Raw genomic sequence first — 23,231 nt, 5'->3', positions numbered from 1 at the left:
CTGTCAGTCACTGCCACATATCGTAAAATTGTTTTTTCAGCCAGTTGATTAATGTGCTGCAGCCATGATTTCATCACCATCATCCTTTATAAAGAGCCGGAACACCAACCCCATCATTTCTTCTCTGGGACTGAAGTCAGTGCACAAGCAGGATTTCTTTCCCCGAGTTCACTGAATTGCCTTTTCTCCAACATGGGACCCAGGGTGCTTTTGCCGCTGGCTCTTGGGCTGGTAATATTAACTGATTGCATCCAAGGTATAGTATGATACTTCGTAAAAATCTTTTTGTATCCTTTGCACCCTATTCTGAAGTCTCCTTCTCTATTATTTTCCTTTTCATTTGTTAAAGGTGTTCATGAGACAAAGAAACAGAGCCTGGTTGTCAGCGCATTCACTGACGGTATGTGAGATTATTTTCTAAACACATTTCGACAAGACCAGCTCCTTAATGATAGTTACAGGTTTGTATCTAAATACTTACTTTATTAAAATTGTTATTATAAATCTTTTAAAGTTATTTCTACAATAAACTGTGCTACAGGATCTGCTGTTAAAGAACTACTTACAACTGCACGTCCAGTCATCCAAAGACAGGACAAAAGACCTTGCACCTGTAAAGGTGACATGAGAATTTTACCAAAGAATGTATAGATATTTACATGTATCGCTTTTATGTAAGTACATCCTCTCTCTTAGAAAAATACAGTATTTCTAACCCATTCTTCTTCTTTTATTATATGTCACTCAGGGAAGGAAATGGGTGTGATGAACAAAGCCTGCCACTGCTTGAATACTGGAAAGTGTAAGTTGCCTATAACTTCTAAGATTTTTGGAATAGGGAAGGAATAAAATGATGAGAAAAATCAGTGATAAAATCAATTATTGTATTCTCTTTATTATCATGGCTTTGAAGAGTGATTACAGATAGAAGTTACACATTTTTTTTCATTTCATTTTTTCATTAATTTTCTTTTTTGTGTCCAATTGCTTTATCTTTCTGGATTCATTCAAACCACAAGGGAAAAAACACTGCAAGAAGGAAAAGTTCAAGAACATGAAGATATGCCAAAGGATTAATAAATCCTTCAACCCCTCCGTGCCCATATGAGCAATATAAAGAAGCCCTCTATTCTTACACATGCATGCTTTTGTAAGACTCATTGCCAATCATATTTTCTATGCATACACATGATACTTTTTACAAATGCAGTGTAAAAGAAACTTTATCACTGGAATTTGAACTCACTATAACTTTCTGAATGGGACCATTATTATTTTAAATATCCCACTTAATAAAATCTCCAAAAAATATATTATGTTGTCTTTTTTTATTCATTTTTTAAAAAAGTAATCAATCAATCAAATAAGGTGAATCAAGGTATAATAAAACATCTACGTATATATATTATTAACATGGTTAAATGCTCACAGTGATTATAATTTGTAAGGAGTACACTTTCCCTGCTTTCCTTTTATGAAACTATTCACTGAACTAGCTCCAGGGGAGTGATTACAATGACAGTATTAAAACTAGCGAAACTACATTTTACTGTTAGTAGATATAATATTGAACATAAAAAATAGGCATTGCACTAATTAAATAATGTGTATGTCTAACATTAGGATTATGGACTGCGCTATGTTTTCTTAATCATTGTGCAGGAAGATTGTTGTCAAAAAACAGGGAGCGAGAAAGAAGCCTTTCATTCTCAGAAGACTTAAGAGTGTGGAGAACTCAGTTGAACAACACAGGCGCAGAAAAGGCAAACAGAACCATCATCATCAGGCTGCCTTGGTATGGGAAGTGGATGGCAGGGGCGTGAGCTGGGGGTGGAAAATATGACAAGCAAAGAGACACGTTTGAGGTTAGGACTGAAAAAGAAAAACGCTTAAAGCATATTTGCAAATTTATAGCACTGCCTGTGGCCAATTTTAAAAGATGGGTGCGATCATCATAGTTTCTTTAAATGCTCCACACTACAAAGACGTCGTTTGGCATTAACGTCTCAAAATCTTTTGTACATTTCACCTCTATTTTTCTACGGAAGCGTTATAACGTGACATAGAAGTATGTCACGTTATAACGTGACATACTTCTATTTTTCTTTTGCCTGGGTGGCAGCTCTACGCTTCCGTAATTTTCTTATGAGGTCATAGGTTATAGTAAAATACCCGTTGCTCAACAACACTAAAGAACTTGTTAAAGAAAAATGAGTAGAGATAAGATGTGTGGTTTATTCACCTGTGACGGTAAGATTTTGGTACATTGTGATATCAGTCACGGGGTTCCATGCCTTGCATATGTAATTCCCAAAATTCTGGCTGGTTGCAGGGAATACAATAGTAGATGTGTTCTGTAGAGGTGTTGACAGATTGTTGAAGAACCAGGAGAAGTCACACGCTGGTCGAGAATCAGCCTGGCATATCAGGGACACGTGCATGAACATACTTGCACGGGAAATGGTCAGTCTGACTGGGCCATCTGGAAAAAGAAAGATTTCGTTTGAATAATGTACTGCAAAATTATGAATAGTGTTTCCTTGGCACACAATTCAAAAGAATATTGGGCAGATTACTCAGAACTAGTTCTCAATAAACACTCACAGTTCACCAACAGTCTGTACTGGGGGCTCACATGATCACCAGCCTTATTGGTAGCAACACACTGATATGTCCCTTCACTGTCCAGTGTCACTGGGGTGAAATGCAGCATGTTGTTTTCAGTATTATAGGACGCATATGAGTTATTAGAGGGATTAGTGTTAAGCTTCATGTTGTCTTTCATCCAGTAGATCGTGTCATAGGGCCCAATAACCTCACAGGTGAGAGTAAAGTTTTTAGTGTCGATTGGAATTGTCTTGTTTTTGATCATCACTGACTCTATGGCCTCTGTAGACACAAATTACAAGGTGTTAAACACAAAAGAGCATGACATCTTGACTGGAGTACATCCCCATGAAATATTTAGACTTTAAGAACACAATAAGAATTTGTATTTGATCAGTTTCAGAGCCACATGTGCAACAAATTTCCCAAAAATCTTAAAGTGTTCATACCAACAACTGTGAGCGTAGTGGAGTTTGTGCTGTTCTTTCCTGTCACATTATTAATGGCCATACATGTGTATTCTCCACTCATGTTGAAAGACAAGAGGCTAGTTGCATACACTGACGTGTTGGACACAATTGATCCATTGAACCACCAGCAGAATTGGCTGAGTGGCTCTGACATGGCAGAACAGCTGAAGACGGCTTGACGTCCTGTTTCAGCAAAAGCTGGCCCATAAATAATGGGCTTTTCTGGACCATCTGTAACAGCAAAAGAGGATAGGTGACTCTAACAGTAAGAATCTAGAGTGTTAACTTTTTTGTTAACTACAAAGTTCTTTAAATTGTGCCCATGTTGGACTCGTGCAAGTATCCTTCTTCAACTTGCGGTTAAAAATGTGGTGATGGATCAGCATGATGCAAAAGAGACTGACACACCTGTCCCTGATGAATGTTCTTACAGACGTTTTGAATATCTGTGCCGCTCCTGAGGAAATTTATTGTCTAAACTTTTGAGCAACAAGCAACACTGGAGTATTATAAGTAAGTATAATACTTAGTAAGTAAGTAATAAGTATTATAAGGCAAAGATAACACTTTGAGTTAGTATGAGCTACCACCGAGCAATTTAACATTATGAAGCAATTTCATAGTCCTACCTTTAATGCAAAAGAGTAGCCTACCTGACTATATAGCATGCAAATTTGTCTTTTGAGCTGGGTAAAGTATTATCCAAATTTGGATAGGTTCTGGTCAGCTGTGCAGTTCATTGTATATTTATTGTGTTGACTCCTGTGTCTTAAGAGACATTGTAGTTGCAACACTAAAATACTCTTTGATAGTTTTATCATGAAATTGGTCACCTGTGTGTCAAGTCATCATGTTTTTCACAGCTGTGTGGGTACGGTTCAGCATGTAGTGTGATTGCTATCCACACCAGAGCATGTAACACCAGTGCTTTCTCAATGAAAGCTGACTTTGTAAAATTGCTGCATTAAGTAAATTACTAATCTATAATTAATGTGAAGCTAATACAAATTGAGGTGCACTTTTTGTAAAAGTGATCAATCAGGCAATCGTAGTTAGGCATATGAGAAGCAAGTCTGCACATTATGAACATTATGACCCTTTTTGTAGAATCCATGTTTTAGAATGGTAAATGGCCTGCATTTGTATAGTGCTTTACACTACATTCAGTCATTCACCCATTCAAACACTGGCAATGGCAAGCTACATTGTAGCCACAGCTGCCCTGGGGCGCACTGACAGAGGCGAGGCTGCCGGACACTGGCGCCACCGGGCCCTCTGACCACCGCCAGTAGGCAAACATGGGGTTAGTATCTTGCCCAAGGATATTTGGCATGCAGCCAGGAGGCAGCCTGGGATCGAACCACCGACCTTCTGATTAGTGGCTGATTAGTGGCTCTGCCACCTGAGCTACAGCCACCCCAACTGAAGAACCGAAATACAATGGATTTACCTAATTTAAGGTGATGCACCATTGACATTGAACCATTTAGTAGCATACATTCTATACATTCTAATATACTCACAATTGACAATGAGGTTATAAGCAGGGCTGGCCTTGTTTCCAAAAGCATTAATAGCCATACAGCAGTAGTTTCCATTATCATAGCGCTCCACCATACTGAGGTGGAGCGTCTTATTTTCCATGTAGAAAACAGTTCTGTTTTCATCATGCAGTATCTCCCCATTCTTCATCCAGTAAATGTATTCAGCAGGTCCAGTTACATTGCATGTTAAGTTATATGAATAACCTTCTATGGCCGGCATCATTGGTGCTTTTACTTCCACATTTTCTATTTGATCTGCAAACAAAACAAACACAACAGTCATTTAGTCAGAAAGACATGACAAAGGTAACTTACATCAAAGCTGTTGTTAAAAAGGTCCAGCAGTGCCCACATTTAACCTTTAGTATGAGCCCTCAAATACTCCAAAACTGGTATGTTAACCGCACTAGCAAAGGCAACACCATCCTTTAGCGCATCTCGGTGAGTTTTAAATGGCCCACGGCAGCCACACAACAGCCTATTGTCCCTGATGCCCTCTGGTTATAGACATAACATTGATAAATCACACACTGGCACGCTATGGAACACTTTCTTTTTTTTCCAAAACCCGCAAAGCATGAAGAAATGAGACAAACACACAACACACATGCACATAGATATGCAAGTATAATTTAACATCTGTGCATTGTCTTTTATTTACTGCCTTCTGTAAAGTTTCATACGATATTGATATGTTTTATGTATTTGTAATTAATTTTTCTGTGCCTGAACTTTTGGTATTTCACATAACTGAAATGATCTGAACTCCAGATAATTGACTTGCAACAATTATCTTGAAATGTTAAAATAATATCACTCAGTTGCGTAAATCTTTAAAATATCAAACTCACAGATGACAACGAGCATGTAAATAGCGCTGGGCATGTTTCCAGCAGCATTAATAGCCAAACAGTAGTAGTTTCCAGTGTCATATCGCTTTACTGGATTAATCTCAACTGTCTCGTTATCCTTGTGGAAAAAAGTCCTGTTGTCTTCATGCAGTCTCTGCCCATTCTTCATCCAGTAAATGTAGTCAGCAGGTCCAGTTACATTGCATGTTAAATTATAGGCGTAACCTTCTTTGACAAAGGTCACTGGTGCATTTAGTTTTACATTTTGGATTGGATCTGCAAACAAAGCAAACCACATAACACTTAATTTCTCTATTTAGCTGCCATTCCTCTTTCTAAGAAGGAAAATAAATTAAATACACTTTTTGCATCAACCCAAAAACATGTTGGCTGTTTTGTTAAGTATTTAAATCCCCAAAATGTCTAAATACTGCTAAAAACATATCATGACTCTTCATTTGGATCTTTGTTACAGCAAACATTTTCTCAGGGATGTAGATATTAAAACAATTTGTGTCTAGCATTTGAAAATGAGTACAAAATTAAATAAAACTAGTTTTCAAAAAAAAAAAATAGAAAAAACACATTTCACTGCTTTCTGTCATGCTCACAATTCACCAGTAGTCTGTACTGGAGGCTTTTTTGCTGGCCAGCCTTATTGGTAGCAACACACTGATATATCCCTTCATTGTACGTTGTCACTGGGATGAAGTTCAGCATGTTGTTTTCAATGTTATAGGAGATATGTGAGTCATTAGAGGGGTCCATGTTGAGCGTCACGTTATCTTTCATCCAGTAGATTGTGTCATAGGGCCCAGTAACATCACAGGTGAGAGTAAAGTTCTTAGTGTTGATTGGAATTGTCGTGCTTTTGATCATCACTGACTCTATGGCCTCTGTAGACACAGAACATGAGAGTTGAGAGGGTAAGATGTCTTTAGTGTTCTTTATTCTTGGAACACAATAGCAGCCAGAGTCATATGTTAAAAATGTTTCATCTAATTCCTCTGAATCCTAAAGTTTTCATACCAATCACGGTGAGTGTCGTGGAGTTTGTGCTGTTCTTTCCTGTCACATTATTAATGGCCATGCATTTGTACTCTCCGCTCATGCCTAAAGACAACACATCAGTTGTGTAATCTGATGTATTGGCCACGATGGATCCATTGAACCACCAGCAGAACGTACTGGGAGGCACTGACTCGGCAGAACAGCTGAAGACAGCTTGATGTCCTGTTTCAGCAAAAGCTGGCCCATAAACAGAAGGTGTTTCTGGTCCATCTGTAACAGAAGAGGAGATAGATGAATATCTAAACAACTATAAATGTAAAACTTAAAAATTGTTCATTTAAACATGACACTAAACTGCATAAAATCTCTAAATATTATACTCACAGTTGACAAAGAGCATGTAAGGAGTGCTCTTGTTATATGAAACGGCATTAACAGCCATACACTCATAATTGGCATTATCATAGCGCTGCACCATTCTGATGTGAAGTGTTTTGTTATCATTGTAGAAAACTATTCTGTTGTTTTCATCCAGTGGCTCCCCATTCTTCATCCAGTAAATGTAATCAGCAGGTACATTTGGGTTGCATGTTAAATTATAGGAGTAACCTTCTTTGGCAGGCATCATTGGTGCTTCTACTATTATGTTTTGCAGCGGCTCTGCAAACAAAGCAAATCACAAAATAGCTCTTTAGTTCTCCCCCGAGGCACCTGTCTCCTTTTTATGAATGAAAAGTTATTTTGTGTACACCAAAAAAAATGGTCACGTAAGTCTTACCGATAACAGTAAGCATTATGTCGGCAGTGCTGTTTTTGCCACTGATGCTGTTGAAGGCCACACAGAGGTACTTTCCACTCATGCTGGTTGTCAGAGACGGTGTGACATACTCTGACTTGTTGGAGACCAGAACATTTTCGTGGTACCATTCATAGATGCTGGGAGGATTAGATGTTGCATTGCAGGTGAATGTGACGTAGTCTCCTGCCTTTGCCAAATTTGGTCCCATGACATTTGCTATCTCTGGTCCATCTAAACACATAAAGAACACCACAAATTACTTTCACTGAAAAATGCTTATGTGACTACAAACATTCAGATAATACAGAACTGACATCACAGTGATAATCGTTATGTTAATAATGATACAAATACTTACAGTAAACTGTGACTGTGAAGGGGTCGCTGGCTTGGTTGCTTACAGAATTAAAAGCCTCACACTGATAATCTCCACCATCTGAATGCTGGGTTGAACTAATAGTCAGTGTCCTGTTGCCCGTGCCAAACGTTGTTTTATTGTCAGCAGAAATAAGTTGATCGTTTTTCCACCAATGAATGATGTCAACAGGTCCCATCACTTCACAGCTCAAAGAGAATGTCTCACCAAATATTGCTGGTTTGGCAAGATTCACCACGACTGCTTTCACAGGATCTGTTGGAGTTTAGTAAGTAATTTAAATTCACTCAAATATTTGACCTGAAAAAATATGGCATGTTCAACTAGATAATTCCTCTGCACTGTACAAAGGAAAAGGCACAAATCACAACTCTTTCTTTTTGGTCTTGATGGTCTACCAGCTCAGCAGATCTAAGCAGCAAAGTAAAAAATAAAACAAAATACATTTTTAAACAGATACCAAACCAAACTTACCCACAATCAGGATCGTTGCTGTTTGGCTGCTGAATCTGAACGTGACATTATTGTGAATTAGGCATGTGTAATTTCCTGACATGCTCTCGTTAACTTTCTCTAGTTCAAGCTTTGGTTCAATTTTGTTTAGGTACACTCCATTAACCATCCACTGGAACATTGCTGGAGGACTGGACACCGCTGAGCATGACAGTGTGATATTAGATCCGCCTTTGTATATACTCATAAGGGGCATGACTGTCATCTCCGTGTTACTTGGGCCGTCTGGTGACAGAACAGGGCATAAATTGTTTTAGAGGTTATTGTTGGGACAGCAGATTGTTTTATAGATTGTATGCATGTATTGGTGTCTTTTGGTTAGAACTCACAGCTGATAGTCAGATTCACAGGGGCGCTGATGTCATTACTGACATTATTAGACACATTACACTTGTATAGTCCTTGATCATAGCGGGTCACGTTCATGATAGTGAGAATGGTGTTTCCACTGCTGAGTTGAACTTTTTCATTGGCCGTGATCATTGAGCTCCCATTGAACCACTGATAAGACAGGGATGTACCTTTGGACACACTGCACATAAGTACTGCTGTGTCATTGAACTCCACCAGGTTGGTTGTGCTTGTCTGAACGGTCACATTTGAAACAGACTCTGCGGAGAATAAAACAGCAAGGCATTTGTCATGTTTTATCTAAGCAAATGTGTCCTCCACCAAATATATATGAAAATGTGACCCATATGTTGAAATAAAGTCAGGTTCAAGATAAAAACAAATAAAAACAAAACAGTCTTATACAAAATGGCCTCCTTGGGTGACAGTATTGGTCTGTTGATTTGTCAGTCCAATTCTTTGGTTCATCAAGGATATACTTTAATTTGCATTTACCTCTTAAAATTTTTGTTAAACAATGACTTGGTGTGATGTCGTGTTCTGAGTTGGTATTTACCCTGACTTTTATCAGTTTGATGTAAAACCTTTGTTGTAACAATTGTTGAAAATCAAGATCAACATATTTTTGATAGTGTTATTTAAATTTATAGTGTGATTGTTTTCCCTTTTTTTCTAGATAGATATGTCTACAATGTGATAGTGTGAGTTGTTTTTCTCCTTAACATAATGGAACCAAGAGACTCTGACAATGCCTCTTTTCATAAATCATAACAAAGTTAATTAATTATAACAACAACAACAACAACAACAATAATAATAATAATAATAATAATGACAATGATACAGAAATCGTGCAAGAAGTATAATGTAGGAAGTGAAATCTTCTTGAAATCTGTGCTGGTGACTAAACAAGAAAAATGAGAGAGCGCTTACCTTCAACTGAAAGTGTTAACTGAGAAGAAATTTCATTGATTAGATCCTGTAGTGCGTAGTTTCCAGAGTCTTCCAATTTTACTGAGTGTATGGTCAGTGATGAAGTACTTTGGTTAAAAGATACTCTGTCACGCCAAGTTTTGGAAATAGCAAAACCCCCATTTAGTATTATCACAATTTGGCGGGTGTTGAATAGCCATCCGCCTGAGCTGACAGTGTAATTGCTGCTAAGGGTAACATTGTTTCCCACTGCGACAGGGTTCTCAGAGGCATATAATGTCTGACTGCATGTCACATCTAGAAAGAGAAAGCAAGTAAAATATTCAGTCACCACGTAGTTGTCATCCACACACTGGGACAGAAGTAGTTACAAAAGTACTGATATATGTCAAAGTAGTATATTTAAAGAATTTTAATTGATATTAGGATCTATAAATTGTCTAATTCTCTGACCCTGTAGTTATTGTAATAGGCAATAAAACTCATTGAACTTCACTTATCATTCAGTTTTACCTGTGAAAGTTACTGCAGCCAAGAATAGGATGAACACCACTGGAGACTCCATTAAGCTCCTTGGTATCCTTTCCCTAAACTTGAATCTGGCTTTGATGAATAAAATCCTGTGATATTCTCTGCTACCTGCCTTCAAATCAGCTAATATTTACTCTGTAACACTGCAGCTCTCTGTGTTCTTGATGCAAATGCCTTCCCCTGCCTTCACCATCATCATACCACCTCAAAGTCATGACCACACCTTGTTTTACCCTTTTATATTGATGCTTTACAGGTGCACACCTATGAGTGTCCATTTACTGTATACTGTTGTTCTGCAACTTTTTCCAACCAAGGAAACATGTGGAGAGCGTTTATAATTTTAACACGTGACTCTGTACCTAGAATGCAAACCAAATCTGTGGAATCTTGGTCTCTGAACGTCATTTTAGTATTCTCATAAAAAAGATGAGTCACTTCCTCCCACAATAGAGATGGAAACCACTGAATTGGACAAAATAAAAACAAATTTGGGGTTAGGCATTTGCAGATTCAGCTATGATGATCCATCCAAATCTGTAAATGCCTTCTTATTGGATTATTTGGTTATGAGTTGCACCCAGAATATCAAAACTTAAAGAATTTGTAGAGGACAATGGACTCTCTGTCCCACTATACTGGATCGTCTCCTTCTCCTACTTTGTTTACAGTAACCAAAGAGACACGGGATAAATGCACTATTCATCTGTAAACAAAATTACAATTTTCTTTCCCCCATAAGACTAGAATAAAAATAAATAAATAAATAAGTTTCACAAATACCTCTCACAATCAGCTCAATTTTTTATTTTCAATATACACGATATCTGCTTTTCTTTTTTTGGAGCACCTAATAACATGTGGTGTTAAAGGCTATAAACATTGAATCGATTTTAAGTGAAAATAAACCAATAATAGGGTTGATAGAGCAAGGAAATGGCAAACAAAGACATGATCACGCTACACATAAAAAACAAGGGTGTTGCATTCACTAGCTGAGGTCACATCCTAATTTAGGTATGACAGTATTTCTAGTAGATAATGGTGATGGCTGCACTTACAGCCACACAGTGGTAATAGCCACCATATTAGTGTAGAGGCTTATACATAACATCACATTCACATTTGTCTTTCTTCAAATAGGAATTAATTTACAGGACAATGAATAACTGGATTTGGTTTAGAATTAGTTCACATATCCACATAACACAGTATTCTAAAATAAGTGTGCACATTTTAGTTTACACTGTTATGTATGATTTAATTTTTGTTTTCTGAGTTACTTTAGTTGGAGCTGCTCCCGTCCCTTGATTGAGGAGCCAACAGGTGGAAAAGGGGCAGAACAAGCCTTGATGGAAAGCTGCAAATTGGCTCATTTCATAATTTAGGACCATGTGGGGTAATTGGAGTTAGGTTTTGTGTGTTTTACCCCTTTTTGTGCTTTTGTGGGTGATCAGCCATTGTTAAGTTTCCCCTTTGTCTCGTTAAGTTAGTTCAGTTTGTTTCAGTTATCAGTATGGTTTGTCAACTTTGAGTAGAGTTCTGTTATTTTGACCTCTTTTATGGGCCCAAGATTTTGATTCTTTTTACATGATTTAACCAATTATTTATTGGGGTTCAATAAAAAAATCCTTTCTTTTTTTTTTTTCCCTTTAACCTGTGCCTAAGTTTCCTTCGCTGCTCGGTCCATCACAGTGAACGTGCTATCATCTGTGAAAAGCAAAGGGAGGCAGTGCTCCACAGTGAACACAGTTTGTGTTGAGAAAAAACAAAACAAAGTTAGTTTGGAACAAAACCAAGAAGTACTGATGTTGCTGTTGTAATAGTAACAAATGCACTTGCTATGAGCACATTTGCGGTGATGTCGTTTCTTATGTTGGCGTGATTGTTGAAGGCCAGACAGCAATATGGACCACTTGCTGACATGTAACAGCTTTGAACCCACTAAAACTGAGCTGGATGATTGGAGAATGCAGAACAGACCGCAGACAGATTGGATCCAGCTAAAAAGGAAAAATGTTCGGTCCGTTCATTTTGAGCGCTATGTTATCTCGTCCATCTCAGAAAAGCAATGACAATTAGGCAGACGAGAGACATACAGAAAAATAAGAACTGTGTATTGAAGCTCAATGATTATATTAGTATATAAAACTGCAGTAGTAGTGAATATGCTATTGCCCAACTCACAGCTGATGGTAAAGTTTACTACATGGTCACAGCAGGTCACACTGATCACAGAGAGCGTTTTCATCAGTGAGCTGAGCTCTGTAACTGGAAGTAACCTCAAAGCTGCTGTTCATCCAAAAGAAAGAGATTGGAAGGAGAATAAAATTGAGCACTTGATGATTGATGAGCTGCGGAATTCATTCAGACTCTTAGGTTCACACTGATCAGCACATAATTCATTCTGTGGTAGCCAAACAGATGAAAATAAATGTTTACAAATGTACTTCATAACAATGAGTTTTTGCAGTAAGCATACAGTTAAAGTGTATTAATTGTAATGGATATTAATTCTAGTTATTCTTAATTTTAATTATTAAATATGATAAAATACATCAGTACTTACAAACAGTACTTATAAATATCTGAATATATCTGAATATATAACTAATATAACTAAACGATGACTGTGCTTTACACCATCATTGTTTCCTAAACTAATACCATCATTAGCCATGACGTTTTAGGACAGTATACAATACAGACAAAGCAAAAACTTTACGCACGAATTTAGCCATATTTCTTTTATTATTTGATTATTTGTTTTTGTGCTTTAATTACCTTAAAATAATTAATAAAAAAATATTATATATAATCCCTGCCATAAGTATCAAAATATTTTGGTCTAAATACCCTACATTGTTTCTCAAATTGCTTTATCTGAACATTTAAACTACGACAAAAAGCCAGAAACAATGTGACAAGCTGAAGTTCTCTGCTTTATTCATCCATGTTCTGGCTGGTGCCTATCCCAGCTCACTTAGAGGTGGGTTACACCCTCGGTCATGACAGAGCTAACATAACAACGCAGACAACCACACCCTCCCATGCTTAAAATTACCAATTAACCAAATAGGCATCTTTGGACTGAGGGACGAAGCCAGAGCACCTGCAAATAACCAGATGCAAACAACATGTAAATTCAAATAAAAGGTGCGGTCTGAGCAGATTCGTATCATTAACCTTGTTGCATGGAAATGACCAGTGATGGGAATGCGTTACAAGCAACGGCGTTATTTTTTTCAGTAACGAGTATCGTTACAACGCCGTTACAGTTGCTAACAAGAAAATGCGGTCCGTTACTATTTGTCAACAAACAGACGGTTGAAGCTGTGTTCGGCTTACTGCATATCAATTGTGTTAATACAGTATGTCAAAATGAAAACATAACTGTAAATTCAGACACGTGAGGTTGTGCTGAAAAGGATGATACCAAACAAGGCAAAGTAAACAGTTTTTAAAGGTAAAATGTGGTTAAAAATGGCCAATTATACCCTGGATCCCAGGGGGTTAAACATTTTTTAAAGTAAAGCAATAGTTACTTTTCAAGTAATTACTTACTTTTAGATTCTTGTAACTCAGTTACTAACTCAGTTACTTTTTTGAAGAAATAACTAGTAACTATAATTAATTATTTTTTCAATATAACTTCCTCAACACTGGAAATGACGATTGGGATAAAAGAAGCATACTAACATACTTACTTACTTTGGACAGACACGGGGGCAGGCAGAAACTAGATGACACTGCAACGTGACGAACAGCACACCAAAAACAACAAACGGCAAAAGCACGTAGACATACAGTAAGGAACAGGCTGTTTTTCTCTTTGCTGGTTGTTAGTCCAAATACCACGAGACAGGGGCCTCCTGAATTCCATTAAACCTTTTCCAATATTATTTTGGGATCATTTTTCATTACAACAGAAACCTGTTCCAGTAAAGTGTTTAGTGCAAACAATTCATCAGCATATTTTTAAAGTTTTTCCATCAGCATATTTTTAAAGTTTTTCCATCAGCATATTTTTAAAGTTTTTCCATCCCGCTTACCCTCAGTGTGTCGAAATGTTTTTGGTCACCTTACAGAACTGTAAGAATTTATGGCCAGTGTTCACAGTTTCTTTTAAGTTTGCTTTGGCTTTTTGAATATGTCATTCATTATGGTGCCTTTATTTGCTCATGGGATTTATCTTTGTTCTGCCTCACATTACACAGTTTGCTGCGTAATTTAAAGTCATTTAAGGTTAGATAACTTTTCTTTTTTTTCTCCTTACGTAACATTATCAGAAACTGGACTTCCACAAAAGATGATTTCATTTTTTGTAAAACCCACATGCATTTCATCTCATAGTATTTACTCAACACTGATCACAGTTTATTCAAAGCATGCTTCAGCATTCCCAAAATAAAAAGTGAGTAATAAATATAATGCATGAAAGCCAGGGTGAAGGGTTCAAGTGTCAGAGTGACTTGCTGAAATGTTTCAGAATAAATGATAAACTTTTTTTTTTTAAATTATGCTAATACTAAAAAGTACAAATAAAAAAACACTTTAGGAAAAGCTCTTATATTTTTTCCCAACCTTTCCCTGAGACTTTATGCTTTCACATTTACCTTAAATGCTTGTGTTTCAGTTATAATGTTTGGTGAGAAACTACCAACTTCAAACCATTATTAATAAACAAGTTGAAATTCTACAAAAATGGTTCTCCCAACCTTGAACATCAGCTCTTACTTATCTGTTCTCACCTAAAACTGTAAGGGTAGTGTTGACCCTAAGTTGTGGGACAGATGTGACGGATCTAAGGGTGAGCGCTCCAATGAGGATGTTGACAGACGCCCTCCTACTGTGATTTGTAAAAACCGCAACCTGGCCAAGCCAAGTAAGGATGAGGAACTTTCCTGCTTGCTTCCACTTGCTTCTTATCTGCAGGTGGTATAGATCATCTGGGTTTCATGCTTGTCAAACTTCTCAGAAAGGTGATACAATTTTTAGAAAACTGTATTATTTCAGACAACCAATTGTTTTCACACACTAAGAAATACTCTTTCCCACGTTGGATGTGAAGCACAGGCAAACCATTATGCCCCTCTCAATAGCACTGAGTAAACAGCGGGTGTATTGTTTGAGCTATGACGGGACGAAGTTCAGCATCTGAGCAAACCTGTGCTGTGTATACTGGACAAACAGAAGATGTGATTGATGTATAGGTCATTTGTAGATTTTAAAGGTAAGTGTGAGGGGCCCTGTTGACATGAAATTATAGTCTTAACTCTTTAGTTCCCTATTGCTGATCACTATTCACAGTCCTAGAAAAGAAAAAACAACATTTGATGAGCCATGGCAGAGTTTTATAAAAAACCTTATGTTTTTTTTTACAAACAAATATGATGTAGTATAGCTGCATCCTGCATTTGATAATGGTTTTTGTACACATCATTTTAATGCTAAGGGTGAAATGGTGGGTCTAATTTCAGCCAGTGAATGCAATACTTTGTAGTTTAATCTACAAATTTTTGACATAACCAATAGCCAATAGTTAGCTAGCTAATCAATCAAATGTAATGGAATTAAAAGCTAAGCTAGGTACTTAATCATGTTTCACTATTTGGTTTGAATAAAGTATGAACTACCTGTCAGACTTCTGCATTAATATTTTTAACATCGCTGTCATCATGTGACTTTAATATATCTGGTGTAATATGTTTTGAATTCATCATATACAAAGTTCTGTTGTACTTTTTAAAACAAGTATATTGTATGATACATCTGAAAAACAAAGTAAATGTCAGACCATGTAAATAGAATGAGAACAACAAAAACAACAATAAATAAGTAGAAAATGGTAATAAAATGTTAATGAGGAAGAGGAAGAGCTTCTGCTTGATACCCTCATATGAGGAGTTTATATTACAGCACCCATATTATCAGAAATCACTTTTCCCATAAACAGGTAGCGTCATCCTTCCTTACTTGGCACGGAGCCTGAAGGGAAAGAAGGGAATGAAACAGAAACATTTGATGGAGGCCTGACTTCATCTCAACAAAAAAAACAAAACTTCAGTGTGAGCAGGTGTGAGCAGATCATGGATCCTTGGAGGGCACACCTAGTCAGATTCAATATTTGTTTACAGTCATGCCTCAGGTCTTGCAGGAAACCTAGGATAACATAAGATAACCTTTATTTGAACACTGGAATACAATAAGAATAATATACTGTACACAACTGCACAGAATATAGAATAAATTAAAATAAAATACTATATACAATAGAATAAAATAAAATAATATCTACAATAGGTTAAAAATAGAATACAAATGCTATATACAACTGAGTAAAAATACAACTTTGTCAGAAAAGAGTATTACACTTGGTGTTATTGCACATGTGTGGGTTTGTGTGTTTGATCAGCTGCAAAAGTCTTTGTTGTGGAGTCTGACAGCAGTGGGGAAGAAAGACCTGCGAAATCTCTCCGTCCCACACCGTGGGTGCCGCAGTCTCCCACTGAAGGAGCTGCTCAGTGCTGTCAGAGTCTCCTGCATGGGGTGGGAGATGTTGTCCAACAGGGATGACAACTTAGCCACCATTCTCCTGTCACTCACCACCTCCACTGGGTCCAGAGGGCATCCTAGAACAGAGCTGGCCCTGCGGATCAACCTGTTCAGTCTCTTCCTGTCCCCGGCAGAGATCTTGCCACCTCAGCAGACCACACCGTAAAAGATGGAGTTGTGGGAGAAGTCTGCAGTGTAGATGGTGAAGACAAACAGAGCCAGAACCGTTCCCTGTGGGGCAAAAGTATTCAGCCCCCTTGAACTTTTCCACATTTTGTCACATTACAGCCACAAACATGAATCAATTTTATTGGAATTCCACGTGAAAGACCAACACAAAGTGGTGTACACGTGAGAAGTGGAACGAAAATCATACATGATTCCAAACATTTTTTTACAAATCAATAACTGCAAAGTGGGGTGTGCGTAATTATTCAGCCCCCTGAGTCAATACTTTGTAGAACCACCTTTGGCTGCAATTACAGCTGCCAGTCTTTTAGGGTATGTCTCTACCAGCTTTGCATATCTACAGACTGAAATCCTTGCCCGTTCTTCTTTGCAAAACAGCTCCAGCTCAGTCAGATTAGATGGACAGCGTTTGTGAACAGCAGTTTTCAGATCTTGCCACAGATTCTCGATTGGATTTAGATCTGGGCCAGTCTAACACATGGATATGTTTTGTTTTAAACCACTCCATTGTTGCCCTGGCTTTATGTTTAGGGTCGTTGTCCTGCTGGAAGGTGACCCTCCGCCCCAGCCTCAAGTCTTTTGCAGACTCCAAGAGGTTTTCTTCCAAGACTGCCCTGTATTTGGCTCCATCCATCTTCCCATCAACTCTGACCAGCTTCCCTGTCCCTGCTGAAGAGAAGCACCCCCAGAGCATGATGCTGCCACCACCATATTTGACAGTGGGGATGGTGTGTTCAGAGTGATGTGCAGCGTTAGTTTTCCGCCACACATAGCGTTTTGCATTTTGGCCACAAAGTTCCATTTTGGTCCATTTTGGAATTAATCTTTTTTTGAATATCTTTTTGTTTCAATAATTTAAAAGAGAAAGTACATAACAGACATAACATAAAACACCAACCTACATTTTCTAGTTTATAATTAAACACAGGATATATATACATATACTACAGAGATTGCAGCATTTCAACTGAAACTACAATGAGGTTAACATGCAAATGTTGGTTTCTTTTACAACAAAATGAAAGCAGATGTTTTAGTTTCATTTTTCCCACCTATTCTTATGCCTGATAAAGCAACTGAGATATGACAAAAGAAGAAAAGAGAAAAACAAAGGTAAAAACCTCAGTCTCTCTCAGTTTGCTTAGTGTGGTTGTCTTCTCTGCATTAATTGTTCACTTTCAAAGGAACATGAAACAGATTGTTGAATCACTGACCACATGCGCAGGATTGACGTCACACAGTTTGTTTATCAAGCTGGCTTTACAAAAGTAATTTTTCACTGAAGGAGTTACGTCCCAGCGAAAGAATCTTTAATAAATCTTGAGGTTTGTTTTTGAAAAAAACAAAACAGTCAGAGTACTTATTGCAATATCTTATTGCAATATCTTATTGCAATATCTTATTGCAATATCATTCACAGAAATATTTTACATTTTATGTTCCACTGTCCTTGAAATCCAGTGCTTCTGTGTTGTTAGTGACACCTTGTGGTTAAATTAAATTAATTACAGTGTACGTTTTAATTACAAATGGCTTGTAATTAAAACGTACACTATAAAGGAGCATAAAGGAAATCATGTGTCAACTTTAATTGTTAAATAGGAATCAACTCCAACTGTGACTTCATGCACATAATTTATTTTTCATATGCGAGTTCAGATGTTTTGCAAAAATTCATAAGAAAAAACACTGCTTCTACTTTTCTAACATTTGACATCACATATGTTTCTTTTCCACGAATAATAATAAAAAGAATAAGCTGCTGCAGAAATAAATAGCGTGGAAAATATTCACACTAAAACTTAAAGATACAGTTCAACCCCAAATCAAATTTATGTTGTTTTTCTCTGGAGTGTAAGTCTGAGTTGAAAAGTTTTGTAGATATCAGCTGCATTTAGTTGTAGTAACTATTCTGTGATAATCCATGGTGTAGTCATGTGTTTATTTGGGCATAAAGCTAATGCTGGGGTGAACTGTCTCTTTAAAGTGAATATAAGTATACTGTTTCTAGAGCCCAACCCAAGAGGACCCACATTCCCAGACTGAGGATTCCTGCAAAAAGTCCACTAAGCTGCATCGCCTCCGATCCAGAGATTGGGATATCTGTTGAGAGAAAAAGAAAGTAATTGAAATTTATTTAGCAATAAGAATAGAAACAAGCAAGTGCTAAGGAGTAGTGCGTACCTTTAACTTCTACCATCTTGGTGGCCTCAGCAGAACGTCCAGCAGCTTTATTCTCTGCAATGCAGGTGAAATTTTGAAAAGTCCCAGGTAGTGAAGGAGTCCACCTGACCTCATTTTTATGAACTGAAAAGTAGGTTCCAACAGGGAAACCTCCCCTGAACTCCCACCTGACGGTGCATTCCACATTTAAGGTGCAGCTAGTCAGGCAGGTGAACTCACTTAACTGACCAGGAAACACAGTGTCAGGTCCGCTAATGCTGACGTTCCACTGATCATCTGCAAAAGATTAGAAAGCTTGTTGCAGTTATGACAAAACACAGCCTTTCTTGTTCTGGTTTAACCTCTGTATCCTTGTACTTACAGCTGAGTAGATAGCCCAGGCTGACAACTGTTGTCTGTGATGTAGGCAGATACGTTTGACACTGGTAGAAACCAGCATCAGAGGGCAGCAGGGAGTCAAAATGAAGTGTGAGGTTGTTTTGCTGAAGCCACATATTTTCACGCAGGGTCACCTCTTGTCCATCTTTATACCAGACCAGGTCTGATAGACCTTGTGGATCACCAAATCTGGCATCATGGCAGATGAGATTTAATGACTGGTTGAGAGATGGTACAGTGTTCAGCGGACTGACTTGTACAGATATTTGATCTGTACAAAAAGAAAAAATACGTTTTTAATTCATAAAGTAAGAATAAAAATATGGACAGTAGTGTTAAGCCACACCTCTTAATCTTTGCATTCAGTTGTCCCAGGTGTGTAAAGTCAAGCACCTAGCCATGCAGTCTGCCTTTACAAATATTTGTGAAAGAATGTGTTGTTCTATAAATATCACTGAATTTGAATGAGATGTAATAACATGCCACCATTGATAAAAATCAGTATGTGGAATTTCCTTCCTCTTAGATATTCCCTCCTGACTCAATAACTGCAGAGTTTTAAACCTCCTTTGGCATTAGCATCAGCTGAAAAACCACGTGCCCAGGGCCTCATGACAGGGTAGGTGTAATCTGTAGGTAGCAAAGTAGTTTTGTCCATGTAGTGTGTCCTAATTATGTGTAACTCATACACTCACCTTGTTCCTGTCATCAAGGCAAACATTTTAGAAGTACAGAATAAAAGGTACCTTTGTTACTTTCCACTATTTAATGTGACATTTAACTTGATGTACTCACTTGTAATTTCTACAATGGTGTCAGTACTTGTGTAGACTCCTGTTTGTGGATTGAAGACAGTGCAGTGCAGTTTCACTGTATCATCCAGTCCATCTGGTGTCCAAGTTAATGTGCTCCCGTCGACTGTGCTGGCCTTAAAGGACCAGGTGTAGATGCAGTTTGGAAAACAATTAGATGAGCATGTGAAAGTAGTGGGGGAACCAGCTGTCACCCTGCCAGTCCAAGAAATCTGCACCTTGGTCCCCAAACCTGGTAAACCTGAGGGACAGAGCAGTCAGGATGGCTGTAACACATACCAGTAAAAGCCACTCTGTGTCAATACTGGTACAATACTGGTTAAAAGCACAAAATAACTCAATCTGAGAATTAAATAATATATAATCCATTACTCCATAATGGATATCTATCTGCATAAGTATCAGTTAACTAAACAGGAGTTCAGACGTGTGTCCAGACAAACTTAAGTGTGAGAAAAAAATGATGTAAGACTTATATTAGTATCAGCAGGTACTCAAAGCTGTCCACAGATGTATGGTCAAATATAAACTTTGCTAACATACAAATAATAATGATAATTTACATTTAAGAAAACAGAAGTTAAAGAAGCAACTGTCTTTCAGCAGTCACTTAAATGAATTAACGTAGTCAGCCGACCTGAGTGACTGAGGAAGGCTGTTGCACAGTTTGGGCACAACAACCTCAAAAACAGGATCACATAATATAAAGAAAAAGCTACTTTTTAAAACCCTCTGATGCATGAATTATGAAAGCCTTGGTCAAGATTTTTTTCTTAAGTGCTTTTATTCTTCTCAGGACATGAAAAAAAATGTTCAACTCTTTTTCCCCCAAAAATATGTTTTTTTATAAAGTTATAAACTTGTCCACTCCAGTGGACTACATGCGCCTGAGCACTTAGCATGAAATACTGTGAATTTACTATAAAAATTAATTACCTTGTGTTCTATTGTAAATATACAAACACTTGTTTGCTTGTATCCTTTGAAAAACATCTCAGCAATTTTTTTGGAACTTTCAACTCATAAGGCCCCAATGTTTAGACGTAAATAACAAAACCAATCAACAGTCCTAGCTGTGAATCCTACACCTGAATATGGCAAACTATCTCCAACAAGAGAAACATTTTTGAGTCTACACAGTTCTATAACGATGCAGGACAGTATTACCAAGCCCTTAGTAGCATGCTGGAAGAAAACACAAACTGACATCTTAGTCTCTGCATCTCCAAACACTTCTGTGTTCATCACACCTAGGCTGTCCGTAGTTCCTATGTCTCTGTTCTGCTCTGGCAGCCACTCTCATCATCACTGGACTTATCACTGAACTCATCATCACTGCACTCATCAATGAAATCATCATCACTGGAGCTGGATGGAATTTCCTGGACTATTCTGTACGCTGCCTTATTCTTTGCTGCATTTGAAGTCTACAAAATATGATAAAATAATTATTATAGTAACTCAAACTACAGCTGATCTGCACAGAAATATACATTTTAAATGAGTAGCTTATAAATGTAACAATTATATGCTTACTTATAACCAAAACAGTCCCAAAAAACAGTGAGACAATTTATGACTTATGTTAAAAAAATATAGTGGGTAATGCATGATGTCCACTACAGTGGACACATGGTTAATCGTAGTTTTCTACATATTAGACATAACAATTTCTTATTCCAAACAGATAATATCCTTCCCTAGATGTTACTGCATATCATCATATTTTTTTTACCTGTTGGGCTCTTTTAGCATAGAAGGATTGACAGCATATGCCAGCAGTGGTCGGCAGGGGTGACAGTTTGTCTGCCATCTTTGATTCAGAGGAAATTTACTTGCAGTTGCACTAACTGAACACTGAATTGACCTCAATGGAGCATGGCAGCAGAGAGCACTCTAGAGGCTAATATGCAGTTCCACCATAGAAACCAATGCATTAAAGAGATATGTACGTTTTAGTAGCTGTCCACTCCAGTGACCACTATGCATCAGAGGGTTAATCCTTACTCAGTTAATTCATTCCATGTATTCTTAAATCACGAGGAAAAATCTTTACACTCAGAAGATGTAGGGATAAATGTGATGAACATCTGCTAAAATAAAACCTGAATCAAAGCACAGAGACCCTTATTCTTGAGCCTCTTATTAACTGTTGTATCACTTACTTTGTTACTATTGTCATTCATGTTCATAGTCAGCATTTAAAAGAATAATAACAGTGAACACAAATGAAATGTTCTCACCCATAAGTGCCACCAGCAGAAGACTCTTCCAACAGGATGTCACAGTAACACTCGCCATGTTTGACTCTGCTGTAGGGTTGCTTTACCTTCTTTGTTTTTATAACAGCTGTGAGTTACTGGGAGGAAGTTTTAAATCATTTACTAAATCTGTTAAAACAGTGCAGATTACAGTCACTTTGATTTCACAACTGATGTTGTTTAATACTGGAATTCACGTGATGATGAAATCAGCAGAAGGTGGAAGTTCCCTGAAACAAGTGAGGAAAGAGGTCAAATAGAGTTCAAAGAATAGGTTAGATTTTGTTGTTGTTGTTTGCATGTATTATTTTTTTGTTTGGTTTTTATTTGTATTAATGCATGGACTAGTCAAAAGCTGCGTGAAATTGAAGATGTTTATAGTGCACTCCTCAAAGCACTAGATGGCACTGTCTCACAGGAGTCTTTTAATTCTGGTTCCTTCTTCTCTAAATAACCTCTGCATTAAAAGTATTCACCAAGAAATACCTGGACCTTTTGGTTTCTCTCAACAAGCCTGCAGATGGGTAGTGACACAATAATGCAACATCCAACTATATATTTCTGTTCTCAGCTAATATTATATTTATCTTATCTTTTCTAGCCCTCGTGAATCTAAAACATTAGTCCTGTGATTGACACTTTGAACGTGATTACATAGAAGATAGAGTATGAATTATGAAATATACCTAATTTAACTTCTGATGGCAGCACAACGATAAGCTTTTTATTATGTCAGATGACATAGGGGTTGAGTCTTCCCTGCTGTCACACACTAAGATAATTCAGTAATTATCATTGCTCAAATAGGTGGGGCTTTTGAAACAAGGGCAAAGACAAGCAGTAAAAGTTGCTGTCAGTCTGTTACT

At 37.5% G+C, this 23,231-nt stretch overlaps 3 protein-coding genes across 3 annotated transcripts; 1 reads left to right on the top strand and 2 right to left on the bottom strand.

Moving 5' to 3' along the window:
* The first annotated feature begins 2 nt into the window (after window positions 1-2).
* On the top strand, window positions 3-1,311 carry LOC143421096 (uncharacterized). The gene is made up of 5 exons (XM_076890097.1): window positions 3-256; window positions 350-400; window positions 542-619; window positions 749-802; window positions 1,020-1,311. Exons 1-5 carry the CDS (start codon window positions 52-54, stop codon window positions 1,106-1,108), a joined length of 477 nt encoding a protein of 158 aa, XP_076746212.1. The 5' UTR covers window positions 3-51; the 3' UTR covers window positions 1,109-1,311.
* On the bottom strand, window positions 876-10,183 carry ceacam1 (CEA cell adhesion molecule 1). The gene is made up of 15 exons (XM_004550896.4): window positions 9,969-10,183; window positions 9,456-9,752; window positions 8,501-8,782; window positions 8,133-8,396; window positions 7,641-7,913; window positions 7,262-7,513; window positions 6,868-7,143; window positions 6,502-6,753; window positions 6,084-6,368; window positions 5,473-5,748; window positions 4,601-4,876; window positions 3,057-3,308; window positions 2,605-2,889; window positions 2,243-2,482; window positions 876-1,824 (listed from the first exon to the last, which is right to left on the bottom strand). Exons 1-15 carry the CDS (start codon window positions 10,018-10,020, stop codon window positions 1,736-1,738), a joined length of 3,651 nt encoding a protein of 1,216 aa, XP_004550953.3. The 5' UTR covers window positions 10,021-10,183; the 3' UTR covers window positions 876-1,735.
* A 6,183-nt stretch (window positions 10,184-16,366) lies between these two features.
* LOC105940907 (uncharacterized) lies at window positions 16,367-22,774 on the bottom strand. The gene is made up of 5 exons (XM_024804250.2): window positions 22,348-22,774; window positions 20,088-20,345; window positions 19,276-19,563; window positions 18,915-19,190; window positions 16,367-18,833 (listed from the first exon to the last, which is right to left on the bottom strand). The coding sequence occupies exons 1-5, from the start codon at window positions 22,403-22,405 to the stop codon at window positions 18,712-18,714; spliced, it is 1,002 nt and encodes a 333-aa protein (XP_024660018.2). The 5' UTR covers window positions 22,406-22,774; the 3' UTR covers window positions 16,367-18,711.
* Window positions 22,775-23,231: the final 457 nt, after the last annotated feature.

This window comes from Maylandia zebra, linkage group LG11 (genome assembly GCF_041146795.1).
Source record: "Maylandia zebra isolate NMK-2024a linkage group LG11, Mzebra_GT3a, whole genome shotgun sequence".
In the NCBI taxonomy this organism is placed as follows: Eukaryota; Metazoa; Chordata; class Actinopteri; order Cichliformes; family Cichlidae; genus Maylandia; species Maylandia zebra.
Note: the sequence above shows the minus strand (reverse complement) of the source record. Positions and strands in the feature narration are given on the sequence as shown.

Excerpts from the sequence above, each read along its gene's own strand:
- ceacam1 (XM_004550896.4), bottom strand. The coding sequence starts at position 10,020 with ATGGAGTCTCCAGTGGTGTTCATCCTATTCTTGGCTGCAGTAACTTTC. Across the intron at positions 4,877-5,472 it reads TTACATGCTCGTTGTCATCT|ATCAAATAGAAAATGTGGAA; the intron begins GTGAGTTTGATA and ends TTTTGTTTGCAG. Across the intron at positions 3,309-4,600 it reads TTATAACCTCATTGTCAATT|ATGGTCCAGAAAAGCCCATT; the intron begins GTGAGTATATTA and ends TTGCTGTTACAG.
- LOC143421096 (XM_076890097.1), top strand. The coding sequence starts at position 52 with ATGTGCTGCAGCCATGATTTCATCACCATCATCCTTTATAAAGAGCCG. Across the intron at positions 257-349 it reads ATTAACTGATTGCATCCAAG|GTGTTCATGAGACAAAGAAA; the intron begins GTATAGTATGAT and ends CATTTGTTAAAG. Across the intron at positions 803-1,019 it reads CTGCTTGAATACTGGAAAGT|GGAAAAAACACTGCAAGAAG; the intron begins GTAAGTTGCCTA and ends TCAAACCACAAG.
- LOC105940907 (XM_024804250.2), bottom strand. The coding sequence starts at position 22,405 with ATGGCGAGTGTTACTGTGACATCCTGTTGGAAGAGTCTTCTGCTGGTG. Across the intron at positions 20,346-22,347 it reads TCTGCTGGTGGCACTTATGG|GTTTACCAGGTTTGGGGACC; the intron begins GTGAGAACATTT and ends TCTGTCCCTCAG. Across the intron at positions 19,191-19,275 it reads CCTGGGCTATCTACTCAGCT|ATGATCAGTGGAACGTCAGC; the intron begins GTAAGTACAAGG and ends AATCTTTTGCAG.